General features: G+C 45.8%; 1 protein-coding gene across 5 annotated transcripts in view; it reads right to left on the bottom strand.

Annotated features, from left to right (window-relative positions):
- SLC6A6 (solute carrier family 6 (neurotransmitter transporter), member 6) overlaps positions 1-17502 on the bottom strand; it is a 48631-nt gene that overhangs the window by 23789 nt on the left and 7340 nt on the right. For 3 of the 5 annotated variants that reach the window (XM_010018931.1, XM_010018929.1, XM_010018932.1), the window contains 3 exons: positions 4068-4307; positions 3000-3134; positions 774-1008 (listed from right to left, as the gene is read on the bottom strand). In XM_010018931.1, the coding sequence (XP_010017233.1) occupies positions 774-1008; positions 3000-3134; positions 4068-4296 (599 nt within the window). In that variant the 5' untranslated portion in view covers positions 4297-4307. Of the gene's footprint in view, positions 1-773; positions 1009-2999; positions 3135-4067; positions 4308-4858; positions 4869-17502 lie in introns of those variants that run through there. The other 2 variants (XM_010018933.1, XM_010018930.1) reach the window with 2 other exon arrangements.

Here is a 17502-nt window from a genome sequence, read left to right as displayed (position 1 = left end):
TCCCTACAGGTCATCAGCTTCCTCTGATGCTATATTTTGTCCCCTATATAAACACACAGAGATTTGAGGTCATGCCCATTCAGAAATCAGGTTATGCAAGATAATTTAAAACTTGAAAAATTAGAGAGAAATGGGAGTAAGAAGCTTAGGCCTGATGCAATCCAAGCAGCTGGCAAAACAGTCTCCTCAGACTGCAGAGGGAAATGATGTAACCAAGACGACCTGAGAAACCTACAGTGCAGGACAACACTCACCACCTCTGTCACTCTCATGGCCGAGGTCAATGCCTTGCATCAGTGTCAGACTGACAAGAGATGTGTTATAGACTCACAAAATGTACTGCAAATGCTGACAGCTGGGGAAGAGGGAGAGGCAACCACAAAGATGGTGATTTGTCACTGTTTCTGTTGTAAAACCCTGCTCTCAGGGCATTGGAAGTGACTTGTTTCTGTTCTCCTGTTGCATTCAGAGAATCCCAGCTAAAAAGTAAACAAGTTTTCTTCCAAACAAGAAGTTGCACTGGGCTTTTAGGGCTCCCTCTATGCTCTAGGATGAATGCAGTTACATATTTAATGTCTTCCCTCACCATTCCCAGACTTAGCAGTCTGTCTCAAGATGGGCGAGAACCAGTAGCAAACACCACTCAAACTGACACCCAGAGCAACTTTCATTTCCTATCTAACATTCCCCACTGGGTTTCCATACAATCTCAAGCCTGACCTCTGGCACGCCACCAAAGTGGCCCAAAAACACCATGAAGGGGTGGTACTTACTCCCAAAACTCTGTGACAGGAGAGGTGAAGTTAGTGGCATTCAGTGATATCCAGAGTGTCTTGTTCTTCCTGAGAGTGTCTTCCACGCAGGTTGGCGTGTTCCACTTCTGGTGGCAGTGTGCCCATGGCAGGACGCTCTGGAACGACTGGAACAGGTAGTAGAGTCCCCAGGCCAGGATCACAATGTAGTACACGTTCAGAAGGGACACAATCACTATGGAAGCATAACCAATTCCTGGCAAGAGAGGGAGAGAAAAGAAGTATGTGCAGACTTGACAGCTGCTTCTTCCTAGGGCACCTTGTGATCTTGTGGAGCTGGTGCTATTCCCATTGCATCGTGCATTTGATGTATTCTGCTCTACCACACTGCTGATGGAAACTCAACTCAACCCAACTAAATTCAACTGAACTGAGCTCAACTCAACTCAATCACACATAAGCACAGACCTGCCACCATCTCTAACTAGCACTGGCACTCAGGTCTGAGTTCTGGCTACGGTTTGCTCACACTAGAGGAGAGGTCTGCAGGATGTCTACCCAATTGAACACTAACCCACTACTACTGAAATAGCCTACTAAGACTATTTCAAGTCTTAGTAGAAGGAATTCAAGTCATCACACTTTGCTTATTTGGAGCTACATCATCTCACTTCTTAGGTACCTATGTGGGCAACCTCATTCTTGCCACACTGATTCCCAGGCCAGCTTCCTCGGAGGCAGCCCCTGCACCACTCACGTTTACGGACTGGCTCAGCTCAGCCTATGTGCAAAGGAAAACAACAAAAAAGGCAGTTCTTGAATGAGCTAAAAAGGAAAATTCCAAAGCTGTCAATGCAAAAGCTGCTGCTTCAGCACCAGTTTCACTTGTGCAAGGGAAGCGTGGTATTTGTAGCTCTTATGGTTAATTATATCAACGTTTAACTCTACTTACGAAGTTTGCCACTTAGGAATAAGAGGGAGAAAAATAGATTTCCTTTAAAAACTTAAAGCAGCCTCTTACAAGAGGACAAAAAGCCTATGAGGTTCCCTTTACCGTCACTTTGATGGCTACCCCAGCACCTGGGATACCTGCCTCATGTTTTACAGTTTCAAACCTTATTGCAGCAGGAAATTTACCCCCAGAGATTAGTTTTATGCCAGGTAAAAACAAGCAGAGCAAGTGCTATTTATTCTGTACAGCTGCCTTTCACTCAGGATATACAGCTAGTCACATTATCAGAGCTGCAATTTCTCTTCATGGATGCCTAGGAGATTGCTATTTAAACAAGGAACATTCCTTCCTCCTCCTCAAACAAAAAAAGTGGGAGGAGGAGGAAGAAAATGGAGCTAAAGTAGCACAATTACATCAACTTCGTCAGCGTTCTGAGCAGTAGGTGGGAGTGTGAGCCACGGAGAAAGCCCTCACTTCAGCTTGGGGTGACATAAGGGGAAAGAGATGCCTGGAACAGCAGTGGTGGGTGTGCAGGAGACACGTCAGTGTGAAGTGCCTACTCGTTCCAAATGGGATTTGAGGAGGGCTGCTGTGTTTAGTGTAATTATTCCAAACGACTCTGCCTGTGCTGTCCGGCTGTGCATGGTAATCCATACACGCGAGAGGCATCGTCGGTAACGTTTCTAACCTCTCTTTCATTCTTCATTCTAGTTAAATTCCAGAGCAACATTCCTGTAATTCCTAGGAGCAGTCAGTGGTTCTTCACTCACTGGCAAAGGCTCTTCAATAACATCAGACCAACATGCCTGTTTCTCAGGACCTGCTCAGTTGTGACAAAAGTCCTGTTCCTCAAGCCTACCAAAAAATGCTGTCCAGGTTTTGGCTGTACCAGTAACAGAAGGATGATGCCAATGACAAGCTTTCATGTGGCAGAAGGATTTTGATTTCCAGACCAGTATAATACTTTGAAGATGCTTTCATGAATGCCACCCAGCCTTCCCAACCAACACGTTCTCTGATAGCTGTGAACAAAATGTGCATTTGCCTTTTTAAGGCACAATATACAATTTCTTTCTTGCTTATCAGCAGTTCTGCCAGTTAGCAAGATGATAGCATCAAAATCAATACCTTACTTTGTCCTTCAGACTCTCTGACTTCTACCTTTCCAGGAACCAATATTATACTCTCAATTACTACAGCAAATAGCTGAATTAATGGACATGAGGGGAATAGTGTTGCTGCACATGGTTTACAGAGGTGTCTTGAAGCAGGAAAGCACAACAAGATATACTAACCAGTGAAAATAGGGCAGATCTTTTCCCAGCATGTGATTCCACCTTCAGAGGTATACTGTCCTAGCACCACCTCCAGGAAGAACACGGGAAGACCTCCCCCAAACAGGAAAATGAAATAAGGTATAAGAAATGCACCTGTTGAGAAAATATGAGAGCACAAAATTGAGATGACGTGGGAGAACTTACACAAGATCGTCTAAAAGGTGGTAACAGGCATGTATAAACAAATGAACATTCGATGCTCTAATATCAGTATGTAATAATCTCATTCTGGGGTATTTTGCTCATATTCTCTGCAAGAGGAATGGGTGTACATGTATCTGGAAAGGGCATTTTCTCACCTTTTTGAAGTGAAAATCTGGACAGAGTCTTGGGCGACATGGTTTAGTGCGAGGTGTCCCTGCCCATGGCAGGGGGGTTGGAACTAGATGATCTTAAGGTCCTTTCCAACCCAAACTATTCTATGATTCTATGATAATAACAATGGGGTTAGGCACACAACAATTTTACATGGCTCAGAATGCTCTTGTTCTTATAGCCACTGGCCTGAAATGCTACCAGTTTGTATCAACAGACTATCTTTAGGTTAAAACTCAGACTCAGTAGCAGCAGAGGTAAAAGAGCAGAAAAGGTTCTTTAAAAGGTCAGAAAAGTGTCAGCAGGGTAACATTTTAAATTGCTTTTGGTTTTCCCTAATTAATTTTTAACAAACACTATTAAATAATCAGACAATCAACTGGGTTGGGAAAGACCTTTAAGATCATCAAGCCCAACCACTACCTCAGCACTGCCAAGGCCACCCCTAAGCCATATCACTAACAGCCTCATCTACATGATTTGTGAACGCTTCCAGGGACAGTGACTCCACCACTGCCTGAACACCCTTTGGGGAAGGAATTGTTCCTAATCTCCAGTCTAAACCTCCCCTGGCGCAGCCTCTCCTGAAGAGTGGGCAAAAAGGCAGAGAACAGATGTGGGAATATTCCTTTAAGAAGAGGACAGAGGCACTGGAAAACACTAAGCATCAAGGCAGATTGGTTCATGAGGACAAAATCAAGGAATACCCACCTCCGCCGTTTTTGTAGCAGAGATACGGGAACCGCCAGACGTTGCCTAAGCCAATGAAGCCCCCAGCCACGGACAGCAGGAAGTCGATCTTGCTCGCCCACTTCTCCCGCTGCGGTGGCTTTCCTTCTGCCTCGTCCTCAGGCCGTGTCCCCGGGCTCTTGCCAGGGGAGGGTTTGAGGATATCCTTGTGGAAATCTTTCAAGCACTGAAGCTTTTCCTTTGTTGCCATATTTCTGCTTTCTACATAGAGAAAAGATAAAAAAATAGCCTGGGTTTGTTAAGCAGCATTTACTGGTAGAGCTCTAACACTGCAAGAACTGTTCAACCGAAGTCATGCCATAAAAACCAGTGCTGTTTATCAAGCTGAGATATGAAGGGACATCTGCTGCCCTCATTGACCAGGAGAGACAAACCACCCTGGACGCTGTGGTCACCTCTTTGCTGCCAGTGCAGTGTAGGGGATAGCAAAGGTTTGACACTGCTGCCTACCTGCTGCCTGCAGACAAAAGGTGTACATAGAACGCACACCGCATCAGTGACTGGTGTTACTGAGCACTCTCATGATGCTTCCATGCCTCTAATAAGGTACAAATCACTGCATATGATTCCTTCTCAAACATTTAAGTGAAATACAGCAGAACAGTAAATCTCACCTTTCCAGACAAAACCCATTCCTCTATTTCCCAATAACCTGAACCATCCTGTATCATTTATTGCCTGCAATTTCCTTTCCCTGAAGTATCATAAAGCTTTCAGAAAACTATACATTCATAAAAACTGGAATGGAAAGCCACTTGTTCTAATCAGCCTACAGGAACTGAAGGAATCTTTTCAGTTTATTCCATTTTCATAACTGCACTGTTTTCCCTTGACATCAATAAAGGGACAAAAATAAACCTTTATATTCAATTATTGTCTTTTACACACTATGCAATTGAACTGTTTGCCAAGAATGATGGCTCCTTAGTTAATTAAGAAGTCGGTGGCATGAGTCACCTGATGCAACCCCCAAAGCATATTAAATCAAGGATGGCTTTATAATTTACATATAATTTACGATGTTCAAAAATCATAGACTAGGTAAAAATAGCAACTGAAAGAACTGCTCTAACAAGTGCCTTTTTACCCAGGGTTTCCTAATGAAAACAATTTAGGAATAACTTGTAGCTTTTATGTTAACTCAGATCTCAGGCATATGAGGCCAATTCATTCCCAACTTAACTCCAGAGACTTCAGCTGGATCTGACCAGTTCTTTTTTGCAGTGTTTTGATACTGAAAAGCATGTGAAATTTTCACCAGAACCAGGCAAACCAGCAAGTTCACTCCAGACCACAACCATTCCCTTCTTGTACGTGCCATTATAGGTGCACAGTCATAAAAAGATCATGCTACAGATTATCCCATTCGATAGCTGCCAGCCTCCCTTGTACCTGCTTGCTGCATTTGCTCTCTAACCTGATTTAGCTTGTGGCAGTGACCCGAAACCTGAATTGACATTAGTTGTGCAGGAAGTTTTCAATCCGAACACGACTGTGATAGATATGCATCACTGTACCCACAGCTCGCTCCATTCACCACGGGGAGTTTCCGAAGGCGAACATTTCTGCAAGCCACACCAGCCCCAGATTCATCCCACCGACACACTGGTGGCCTCTGCAAAGCAGGTATTGAGACAGCAGTCACCCGGCAGGCCATGACCTAAGAAGGGACTGTAATCTTCACCGTGCTTATCATGATGACTTTCTGCTTTACAGAACAGGGCTGCACAGAGGTGTGTGAGCAACTGCAATATCCCCTGGCCAACAGCAGAGAGAGCTCATAGGAGGAGAAAGTTAACTGCAGGGTGATGGATCACCACCACCCGATGTAGGGGTATGAGGGCTGGACACCTGCGCCTCTGAAGTGCCTCCTGTTAGTCATGGTAGGAAATAAAGTAGTGTACTAACCGAATAAATATGGTAGGGCCAGCTCTATACCAGCCTTCAGGCAGCTAGTTGCTTTGGGGCATTAATTCACAACAGCTACCCTGTGCCCCTAGTATCATGCCTGGAGATGCACAGAGGTGCCGCCAGGAGGGATTCACAGCAGCCTTAAACCTCCCTGGGACATCCACATCTCACTCCAAGCCCCAAACAGGCACCACCCTGCACCATCCCCTGGAGTCATCTCTTGAGAGAGAAGAAAAAGTAAGTAGGTGCAACTGCTTTCCTTCAAAGAGGTACCTACAAGGTGGCTGATGTCCTGCTCTCACTACAACAGCAACCAGGCATGTTGGAAGCCCAATTTCACTTTCTTTTGCTATTTCTGCTGCTTGAAGCCGTATCTTTCATCTCGCAAGAGAATGTCATAACCATCAGGCAACAGGCTATTCTGGGCTGAGGTATGGAGGGCACTCAGACCGTCACTCATGGAAGCTGTTCTTCACAGGGGTTACTGAAACAACTTATCATCAGAGGAAGAAAGTGAGCAAAGGGGAGAGTAACTCACACCTACAGCTCAGGGTAGGCTCTTGTTTTCCAGACAACTTTTCAGTGAACTGCTGGGACAGCCATAAACCTGCTTAACAGGGCACAGAGATACATAGATTTATAGATCCCCGCAGGATTAAGGTTTGAAATAGGAGCTTAACTGCTCCCCGTGGGGACTGATACTGGAAATACCCCAAAACAGAGCAGGGGGGCACGTGGGCTACCTTTGTGTCAGAAACCCAAGGGGACCTACAGGCATTGCCCAACTCCAAGATTAAAAACTCTTCCAGGACCTCAGTTTTGTGCAACCTGCTTTTATCCTGCCACACAGAGTTCTTTCTTTTTCCACCAGCTCTAATCTTCTTGCCTGCGGATTTACTCTGACCCAAGTGTGACTCAGTTCCACTCGGGCTTTGCAAGCCTGACCGATTGATTGCATTCTGCAAACCCTAACAAGGGGACAAGGTGATCACCCTGGGGCTTGTCCTAATTACCCGCATGCACAGTGTGAAACGGTGCCTCTATCAGACTCCTGCTCCGTCACTGTGTGGGGCTGCATGTTAAAAAGGGATTTCTAATTTGCCTTAAGACACCCCCAAATTAATGGCCATGCTTGAAAACCTAATTACTGAGTGTAAATTTGGGTTCTGCCTTAGCTGGAGTGTGAAGACCACAGAATCACAAACTGGTCTGGGTTGGAAGGGACCTTAAAGCTCCTCCAGCTCCAACCCCTGCCACGGGCAGGGACACCTTCCACTAGAGCAGGTTGCTCCAAGCCCCTGTGTCCAACCTGGCCTTGAACACTGCCAGGGATGGGGCAGCCACAGCTTCAAGGTGAATTGTGATCTTGAATCGTGATCTTTCCTTTAGCCCAGACACTTCAAATCCTCAAGGTCAGGCTTGCTTTTGGGGTGGCTGTTTCACTGCACAGGTGCCAGGAAATGGGCCACCACCACATCATTGCAAGCCCCCAGCTCTCACTAGCAGGGCACAGTACAGTAACTGCCCAAGGCCTGCACAAGGGTAGCTACAGCCCAGCTTCACTGTGTGTCTCTTATCTAGTCTTGCTCAAGTCCCGGTTGTGTTCCGAGGAGCCGCAGCTGTGGCTGGCAGGCACGTACCGTCCACCAGTACCACAGGAATTGTCGCTAAGTGGCCACCTGGGACTGCGGTCCCAGCCCATGTCACGTTCAAGGGATGTCGGATTTATCCCCCTTTGCTGCCAACCATTGGTGTCCACCCAGCCATTCCCAATTACAGGAACTGTCTACAAAGGCTGCAAGGGTGGGGGGTACGGGCGATTCTCCTTGGCGAAGAAAAGCCAAGAAAATAAAGTTTGTTTAGTGAAAGGCATTGTCTTTTTCCTTAATGGGGTTGGAGTTTCATTTCCTTTAGTTATGTCCCACTGGGTGAGGTTAAAATGGCTCTTAAGGGAAATAGTCTGACAGAGATGCTGAAACAATATGTTGTCACCGCCCAGGTCAGAACCAGAGAATAATAGGTTATTTTTACTGTATCACTTAGTGGGGATGGTATCCGAGATCTAAGTCCATCTGATTCCCCCAAGGAAATATATTGTAAGAAAATGCTCTTACAACCACACAGTCCAAAAGGAGCAATCCAAGTCTGCCTCCCAGACACATACGTCTGCCTTTCCAGGAGCCACATCTGCCTGTGAGAGTACCCCCTCCAGGAAGCTTTGGATGGCCCCAGGAAGCTCTGGCTTCATCTGATGAACTTAATAAGGATAAATAAAAAGCAGCAGTCCAGCCTGCTGTTTACAGCATGCTACCAGAGTCAGTCCAGCCAAACTGCTAGAGCCTGATCCAAAAGCAAGGGGAGAACAGATCTGGACTGTGACAGGCCTAGGATGTGCTCTCATGTACACTGGTACAAACCCCTATTAGCTGAAGATCAGGGAATGGTTTGTGTTGAAGGGACCTTAAAGCTCCTCCAGCTCCAATCCCTGCCCCGGGCAGGGACACCTTCCACTAGAGCAGGTTGCTCCAAGCCCCTGTGTCCAACCTGGCCTTGAACACTGCCAGGGATGGGGCAGCCACAGCTTCTCTGGGCACCCTGTGCCAGCACCTCAGCACCCTCACAAGGAAGAGCTTCTGCCTCAGAGCTCATCTCAAGCTCCTCTCTTTCAGTTTAGTTATTTACTGTCAAATGGATGCTGGTAAAACACTGCAAAGCAACAAGGGAGCAAGCACAGGCACTTTGTGCTTCTCGAACATCTACTCCCCGGTGCAGCCAGAAGCACCTCAAAGGCTCTTCTTCCTCTGCAGGAGAATCACCCATCTGACCCTTGCTCCTGGTGCATAAATCTTCTCATGTGAAATACCCCTACAACACCCCAGGTTCTCTTCCTGCCCTCCGTGACTGCTCAGTCTTTGGTGCACAGCTGAAAATACCAAAAGATTAGCCATCTGCAGAGCGCTGTCACAGCCAACGCAGCCGCGGCCATCTACTGTGCTACAGCCATCCTAACTTCGCACGTCCAGGCTGCACCTCGGATAACCCATACCCTTTAAAAAACACTGACCTTGAAATGTAATCCTTCATAACATGCAACAAATGAGGTGTAAGGGAAGGGGGAGGCAGAGGGATCAGACGATGAGATGCGACGGGAGAAGGCCACCGGCACAAGAGGACCTGCTGGTTGTCAGCACAGACACAACATTACTGCTGAGCCACCGGCTTTTTTTTGACAGACAACCCATGGATCACACATCTGAAAATACACTGTCCAATTTCTACTTTGGGATTACAGTCATGATCCACTCCAAGCTTCTTACAGCCAGAGACAGGCGACCAACACAGGTTAACACCTCCCAGAAGGAGCCCTGAGGATGCCACCTCACTTTATAATCTTTAAAAATCAAGTCTTCCAGACAATGGTTTTCCCCATGGTGATGGAAACATGACAACCAAAGTCTGCCTGTACACACAGATAGGTATTTGTAAATATTTGTGTATGCCCTGTCTTGTGTCTGAAGAACAGAAACCACAGCAAAGGCGCTGCTTCTCTTTTGGCCAGTGCATATAAACGTTGAACAGGGATTCAAGGTACTGAACTGATGACTAGAACAACTGGACAGTTGTTTTCCAGCTCCTTCTTCCCTTAGAAAACTAAAAGCAAAGTACATACTCAGAGAGTCTCTGACCTTCATGGGAATGACTGTATGATTGATTCCATAGACTACTTTTGGAGTGTGATGTGTACCACCACTACTTTTGCTTTCAAGGACCCTTTTCTACTACGTTCAGCCTGGGCAGACTGTATGTCTTGAGCTTCTCAGTGCTCTCTCTTCTTCTGTCTCAATGGCTTTTGAAGGACATCTGTTTATCACACAGTTATTTTCAATAACCCTGCTTTAGACATTACCATCGCTCCTATTTTCTGCCTTTTTTTCCTTTGGCATCTTGGAAATCACTGAGCTTTCCTAGATCTGCCAATCTATTTGTGGGTTGGTTCTCTTTTTTTAATTATTATTATTATTTTATATTCACATTCATGAATATTTCAAAATTAGCTGCCCTGATTGCTGGATCAGAGCTGCTCTTCAAATAAACAGCTTCCACTCTCATTGAGAGCAATGGAAAAGCTGCTATTGATTTCAACAGTAGTAGGATCAGGTCCCGAATAAAACTGCATTTATTATGGTTGGCTCATTTCCTAGGATTACTTGGAACTTTGAAAGCTGTAAATCTCGATGTTGACAGCTCTCCCTCCCTCCCGGAGCACTGTGGTTAAGCCAATCAATACATGATTAAAATAAACAGCCCCTTGATCAAACTTATGGCTTTAGCGCAAGTCTTGCTGATGTGCAGAAGAAAAAGCCTTTCTGTGGCAGCCCTGGAGGCCACACCGGTATCCAAAGAGCACCTGACTTCATACATCAGCCTTAGCTCATATCTAAGTTCTTTCTGCTTCATTGACCAACATACCCATGTTTTCTGAAAAACAATACTGCTCCCTTCATTGCACACATTGCCTGTCCTCCTCCTAAAAATGCCTCTACATCCCCTGCACTGCATCTCACTGTTTTCTTTGTCTTCAATGGGCCCCTCTTCTTCTGATAACTTTTCCCTGGCTATGGGTTATTTAAACATCTTTCCATTTGTCCTTTCTTCTTTCTCAGTTTACCCTCCAACTTTCACCATCTCCCTTCTCACTTCTTCTTCCTTTCCTTTTCTTTCACTATGAGACTTTTCTCAGTCTTCTAAGATTGACTGGAAAATCTGCTACTGAAAGTTTTGTAGGAGCGAAGTGCACTCCTTTTATAAAGCTGGTCTATTCTGAAAGGAAAGCCCTGGGCTTAATGCACTTTCTTTTTCATCAGTTGTGGTCTGGACAAAAGGTATCTTTTTTCCTCCCCACATGCTTTTTTCTTGCTGGTGATTCCGTTTATGCTCTTCAAATGCTTCAAATAGGTACCGTGTCACAGCACAGAACTGTTACAAAATCCTGCATCTTTGCTCAGATTTCAGCAGCATAGTCTGCAGCCATGTAACACTCCTGATGCTCATTTTGTTCTACTTATTTATGTGAAAGAATGGAGCAGTTACAACTAAACTCAGGACAGCAGGAAATTAAAAACTCCTTTCCCATTGTACGGGGTAGAAAGGAGAACCAATATACAGAAACTCTACTGGGTTTCAGAGGGAACATGACCCTTATCCTGAACACAGGGGCTGAAGCAAAGATGATGCTTCCCAGCTTCAGAGGGATAAGCCTGATTCCCCAGCGAGGTGGCCCAGGGCAGCACTGGCCCCTGCAGCCATCAGTGAGGAAGAGCATGGGATGTAGGAAGAACTTCTTCCCTGTGAGGGTGCTGAGGCGCTGGCACAGGGTGCCCAGAGAAGCTGTGGCTGCCCCATCCCTGGCAGTGTTCAAGGCCAGGTTGGACACAGGGGCTTGGAGCAACCTGCTCTAGTGGAAGGTGTCCCTGCCCGGGGCAGGGCTTGGAGCTGGAGGAGCTTTAAGGTCACTTTCAACCCACACCATTCTGTAATTCAATGAAGTAGAGGACTGACACATATTGTCACACTGGTTATTACTCCATCCTACCGAAACCCTCAGTGGGCACAGTGCCTCTTGTATCCCAGCGAGAAAACAGTCATCCTGCACCAGAAAGTCACAGTCTTCTTCCTCTGTCCCCTCCTCAAAGAAGAGTGACTCTTACAACGTGGGCCAGAGCAGTGTGAAAGCAAGGGTTGGCAGGGCCAGGGAGAATGAAGGGAAACTGCTCTTCCCTTGTACATGGTACTGGTAGTTATATGCAGGAGAACATCCAGTTAACACTTGGTTTCGTTCACATGAAGCCAACTGCTGACCTGATTTAAAGCCTCCAAGTGTGCCAGCTAACAGCCTCCTGCTAACAGCCTGGAAAGAAGCACCAGCTCCCCACTGCCCTCCCTGCATACTCCCAGTGCAGTATCAGCTCTCCCATCATGAAAGTGAAAAACATTAAGTCACCAGGTGACCCCACTGCTCCAGGCCCTCATCTTGAAGACAGTGCCCTTAACAAAATGCAGGAGTAGACCCAAGTGATGTGGCAAGGTGATGCCTTTCCAAGCAAGATGGACATTGTTGAAGAAGACTGAACAAGCTGTGCACATCCTCAACTCTTCAACCACCCTGTATCCTGCAGTTACACAACTTGTGACCAAAGGAACAAGCATTGTCATACTTTGTTTTCAATTCTGAAGGCCTGCTGCGGAGCGGACTGCAATTCCCTAGTAAGTCTTGGTGTCAATTAGTTCTATTGCCACAAATAAATCCCATCAAAACCTGTAAGGGATGCCCTTCATCCTGCTACAAAAAAGGCAAAAACCTTAAGGCCCACAAAGCTTATGAACTTGAACAGGCAGTGGTGTGCACCGTGCTTATTGAATTTTCTGCATGTGATTAATAACATATCGATCCTATGAGGCGTGTTAATGTCAGACAGCAATCTCCATGCCACAATAACTAAGCAGTCCCCAGTGCAGGGAAGAGAAACAAGAAAGTAGCCATTTAGTGAAGCAAATGGCAGTACAATGTATGACTTTATTATTTCAAACCTTTTTTTTCCTTGGGAATAAATCATTCCACCCTCACATGGGGGTTTTTTTTTCCTTCAACTAATTCTAAATTTACCCTTAAATTTCTTGAGTTTGCCAATGCAAGTGTTCAGGACTTTCATACCAATCCTAGAAGGGTTTGTATTGGAAGGGACCTTAAAGCTCATCCTGTTCCAACCCCTGCCATGGGCAGGGACACCTTCCACTAGAGCAGGTTGCTCAAAACCCCATCCAATGAGCGATGACAAAGACAAGTTTGCAGTAATTAGATCCCAGAATGAGATCCTAAGTTGCTGCAAATTTGATCCCAAGTTGTTCCAAGTTTCTTGCATTGAAGGTTACTGTACTTTTTTAACATGCTTTCCAACTAAGTAAAAAACAGATGTAAGATTATATGTTTTTGGAAAAACAAGCTGAGTTTTCCATGCCCACTTAATGGCTTTGATGAGCTTTGTAACCAGGCTGTTGCCATACCTGGCTAGGCCACCTGCACACAAAGACAGAGTTGTGTTTTTATTGCCTCTATCCATCCACCTTAACTTAAACAATAACTGAGGATGGATTTCTATCCCACCTGTGGCAGCTGTTTAAACACAGAACCATAGAAACCCAGACTGGTTTGGGTTGAAGGGACCTTCAGGCTCATCCAGCTCCAACCCCTGCCACAGGCAGGGACACCTTCCACTAGAGCAGGTTGCTCCAAGCCCCTGTGTCCAACCTGGCCTTGAACACTGCCAGGGATGGGGCAGCCACAGCTTCTCTGGGCACCCTGTGCCAGCACCTCAGCACCCTCACAGGGAAGAGCTTCTGCCTCAGAGCTCATCTCAATCTCCCCTCTGGCAGGTTAAAGCCATTCCCCCTGGACATGTCATACAACCCCATCGGTAGAGGAGAACAACCCTTTCTTCTTCGCTGTCCCCATGCCCCACGTGCAGGACGCCTGCCTGTTTTTCTAGCCCACATTAACGCAAGGCAGAGTTGTGCAACACGGTACCATGGGTGGAAACCAGCCAGCTAATTTGTACCAGGAAAACAGCTATTACACGCACGCGATCAGCAGCGTTAGCCCCATTACTGGGCTGTAAAGTCTGAGAAGGTCACAGAGCCCTGGCGACAGAGCCATGAGCTCTAATACTCAATGACTAAGTGAGCTGCTTTTGATCTCAGTCTTGACTTCTCCTCCACGCTAGCAGTAATTATCAGCAAAAATATGATTCACTGCGAGAAATGAGCTGTAGACGATTAAGATCTGGAGCTAAGGTGGAGCAATGACCCTTGCCACCAAAGTGCTCACAAGCCTTCAGCCACCAGAGATTTCCAAAGCATCCCAAAGTTTAATTTACTGTTGTTGTTTTCTTTCCTTCAAAAAGGGAACAGGAACTTTAAGCATCTGAAGTTTCACACAGGAAATGGTATCGAAACTACAGATAGGTGCAGAGCAAAACAGCGCTGGGGGGGTGTCTGCAGAGGGTGTGCTAAAAGAAGAAGTGGTGACCAAGCTCACAGAGAGCACAACTTTGCAGGGCAGGTCAGTGAACTGCAGACTTTCACACACAGACAAAGAAAAGCGAAGCTGTGTGGACACTATGGTGTTTATTTGCTTTCATGCAGCTGGTGCCAGGTGCTGGCTTGCACGGCTGGACACCGGCATGTTCTGTTTAATCCAGAACAGCCCTGGCTCCGTCTCCAGCTCCAGCTCTGTCCTCTGAGCGCTCATGGCTGGCCAGACCCACTCACCATGCTCCTGGAGGGCATTTCAGAAGGAATACCACTACGTCTTACAGGCTCCTCCTCAGGCATGATGTGGTTCAAAACCACAGATTTCTGCTCAGTAGCATCGTTTTTAGGGGGCTGAGTTGGAAGTAAAACCTTTGGTATTGACCACTAAACCAGTCTGCTTTAAAATATGACATAATTCAGACCGATTCCCCATCAGAGGTGCATTTTCGGTTCACTGTCACCATGGACCTCTGACATCAGCGTTCACAGACAGAGCGCTGCACTCGGTTCCATGGCAAGAGATATGAAAACCAAACAGCACCAGAACAAATACTTCAGTTCTCCAGGGAAAGCAACACGTAGACCACTTCTGCATACCACGGCCTGCAAAGTGCCGAGCACACACCAAGCACAAACATACCCTGATCCCACACACTACTTCGACAAAAGCCCCATCGAATTCACCCTGGAATTGCTGCCTCCAAAGGGAATTTTATAAGAGCAAAGCTGGCTCCAGTACAAGAAACAAGTAGCTGCAGCCCTTCCTTCACACCAGTGTCAATCTCACAGGCTCTTCTGTTGGCTTTCGCAGGGAAGCATCCCCAAATACAGCACAACAACATACAACAGCCTGAGTATTTTTCTCCATCTCTTATCTTGCCAAGCACACACCAGCTGATGGTTTTCATTGCAGGCTGCTTTTATAGTCCTCGCTTCACCGCTGTAAACTTAACCTACTCCTGTTGACCCAGTTCGGAGATGTAGAGCTGAACAGATGAGGCTCTCAGATGAAATTGCGCTAAGTGAACACGCTTACATGTCAAGTTAATGTGGCACATTAACTTTTAATATCTAAAGCAGTTCTCACCATGGCTACAATTGCTTTTCAGGAGTTTCTCTGTGTGTGTGCAAAAGCTAATTACAGAAAGGTGGGAAACTGTTTGTAGTTCTACCATAAATGATGGGGACATGGCAAACAGCCGAGGTAGCCATAAAAACACTCCGTATGTAAACTAAAGGTAGAAAGGTTTCCTTTGGTTTACTTTTCTGGGTTATTGTAAGGAAGTAACGTGTGCAATAGCTACATGAACTTCAGACAGCTCTGCAGAAGGAGAAACTTAGGTGATTCAGAGCCAGATGCATTGCTCTAAATTCCTCATGTCAGTATTATCTGGCTATTAAATTTGACTTGCAATCTATAGCTTGTGAACTGCAGGAAGAGTAGAGGAGAATGGACCTTCAACTCTACTGAGTAACAGTATCTTCTACTGCTGTATTCCCTCTACATGGCACAACACCTTTTTCACACTTGAAAGAGCAACCTTCTACATCATTTAAAGAGGATCCATGTGAGGAGAGAGAACTGATGCTGTTACAGAATAAGGAGGGCAGCAATCACTAGAAACAGCATACAAAAGCAAGGCTGTGTTGTTAAATCTTGATTTTAGAATCTTGCCTTGCATAAGAACGGACAACAAAGGCTTTTGGTTGCTCATATTTAGACTTTCCTCAACCCACTACAGTCACCCCACTGGTAAAGTTTACCTTTGACAGAGCCTGACGGGAAATAACGTGTTCGCATAAGCAATAAATTTCTTGCTGATAAAGGAGAGATATGGAGAAAAATCATCTTATCTTGGTAGAATTGGAAGAGTAACCCTATAGAACTATTCCTGTAGTTCTATTTCCTAGTTTCTTTAATTATTTTATTTTCTATAATACCTAGGTGATGGCTGATAATTCCCCAGACCGAGATGGAGACTCTGAGTGTGGTTTTGCTTTCTTTCAGCATAATTAAAATAACATTGTCCTGACAAAGGGTGGGTTTTGGCCAACCCCTGAGAATTTGCTACCCTGTAGAGCTCACAGATGCCCCTCTGCACGTCCGAAGCTCTTTGGCAGGCAGCTGCAGGGCTGGGAGGGTGTTTAGCTGAGGAGCAGATGCTCTGTGCAGCATTAATTCCCTCACGTGGTTACAGCCACATGAGGAAACCCGCACGTAACGGCTGAGCCAGGGCAGTTGGTGGCTCACTAAATCCTAAATACCCCAAAGCTCTGTTCCAGGCTGCTTGGGAAAGGGATTTGTAACCGAAACGGAAAAAGGTAATCTTTACTTTATAAATACTCGTTGTCCCAATATAATTACATCACATTCTTCAACAGGTAACGTCAACTGGCACTTAATGAAGACTTGGAGAGAGCTCAAGTGAAATCCTGGTAAAAATTCCAACTAGCTTCATAGAGACCCAAACTTCACCTCCTAATCTCATCTGAAGTTACAATTTACATCTTGATTTTGATCCCATGTGAGTAAACCCACTGTGAGTTCACTGACCTTCAGGAGGTCGCTCCTAGTCTATGCTGGTAGAAATGGGAGTGACTCCAACGGGGAGTGAGGACTTAATGACACGCACAGCACCAGGGATGAATCAGAATGGGAAATGGGCATTAAACAGCACCATAAAATAACGTAGGTTAGAAGGGACTTCTGGAGGTCGACATAGCCCAGCCTCTTGCTCAAAGAAAGGCCAGTATCAAACTCACACTGGGTTGCTGATGGCCTTATGTGGACAAGCTCTGAAAACCTCCAAGAGTGGAGACTGTGCAACCTCTGCACAACCCACCCCACTGCTTCACTCCACCCAGAGTGAACATTTCTTCCTTGTAACCAACCTGAATTTCCCTATCAGGCAAAGAAAGAAGGTGAGGAGGAAAAAGGAGAGGAGGATTAACACAAAATGCCAAGACGATACCAAATGGAAGGCTCAATGTTCATATTCTGATAGCGCACGCATACAATGCAAGCAGTTGGAAAGAAAAAGAAACAGAGGGTGTGTGCAGCGAGTAGGAAATGGGTAAGCTCCAGGTTAAGTATAAAATAAGCAACAGTCCCTGGTGGCAGCACATCAGACAATACTCATTTTATTGTCAGAGTAAAAACATATTCCCTTAAGAAAACCAAACAAAAAACCCTACTCAGTGTTACAATGCATGCCAGGCAATTATTGCTTTCCACAATGTGTCCTGTGACTCACTGTGACACAATAAATTGGCATATGGTGCTCATTCAGGGTATATAACTCACACATTTGCAATAGCTCTAAAGAGCTAATAGTTACTTGGACTGTAGTTAATTTGGGGGAGGGTTTAATTTCCCCATGGCACTGCAATAAATGTC

Source organism: Nestor notabilis, unplaced genomic scaffold, assembly GCF_000696875.1.
Source record: "Nestor notabilis isolate BGI_N333 unplaced genomic scaffold, ASM69687v1 scaffold5217, whole genome shotgun sequence".
In the NCBI taxonomy this organism is placed as follows: domain Eukaryota; kingdom Metazoa; phylum Chordata; class Aves; order Psittaciformes; family Psittacidae; genus Nestor; species Nestor notabilis.
Note: the sequence above shows the minus strand (reverse complement) of the source record. Positions and strands in the feature narration are given on the sequence as shown.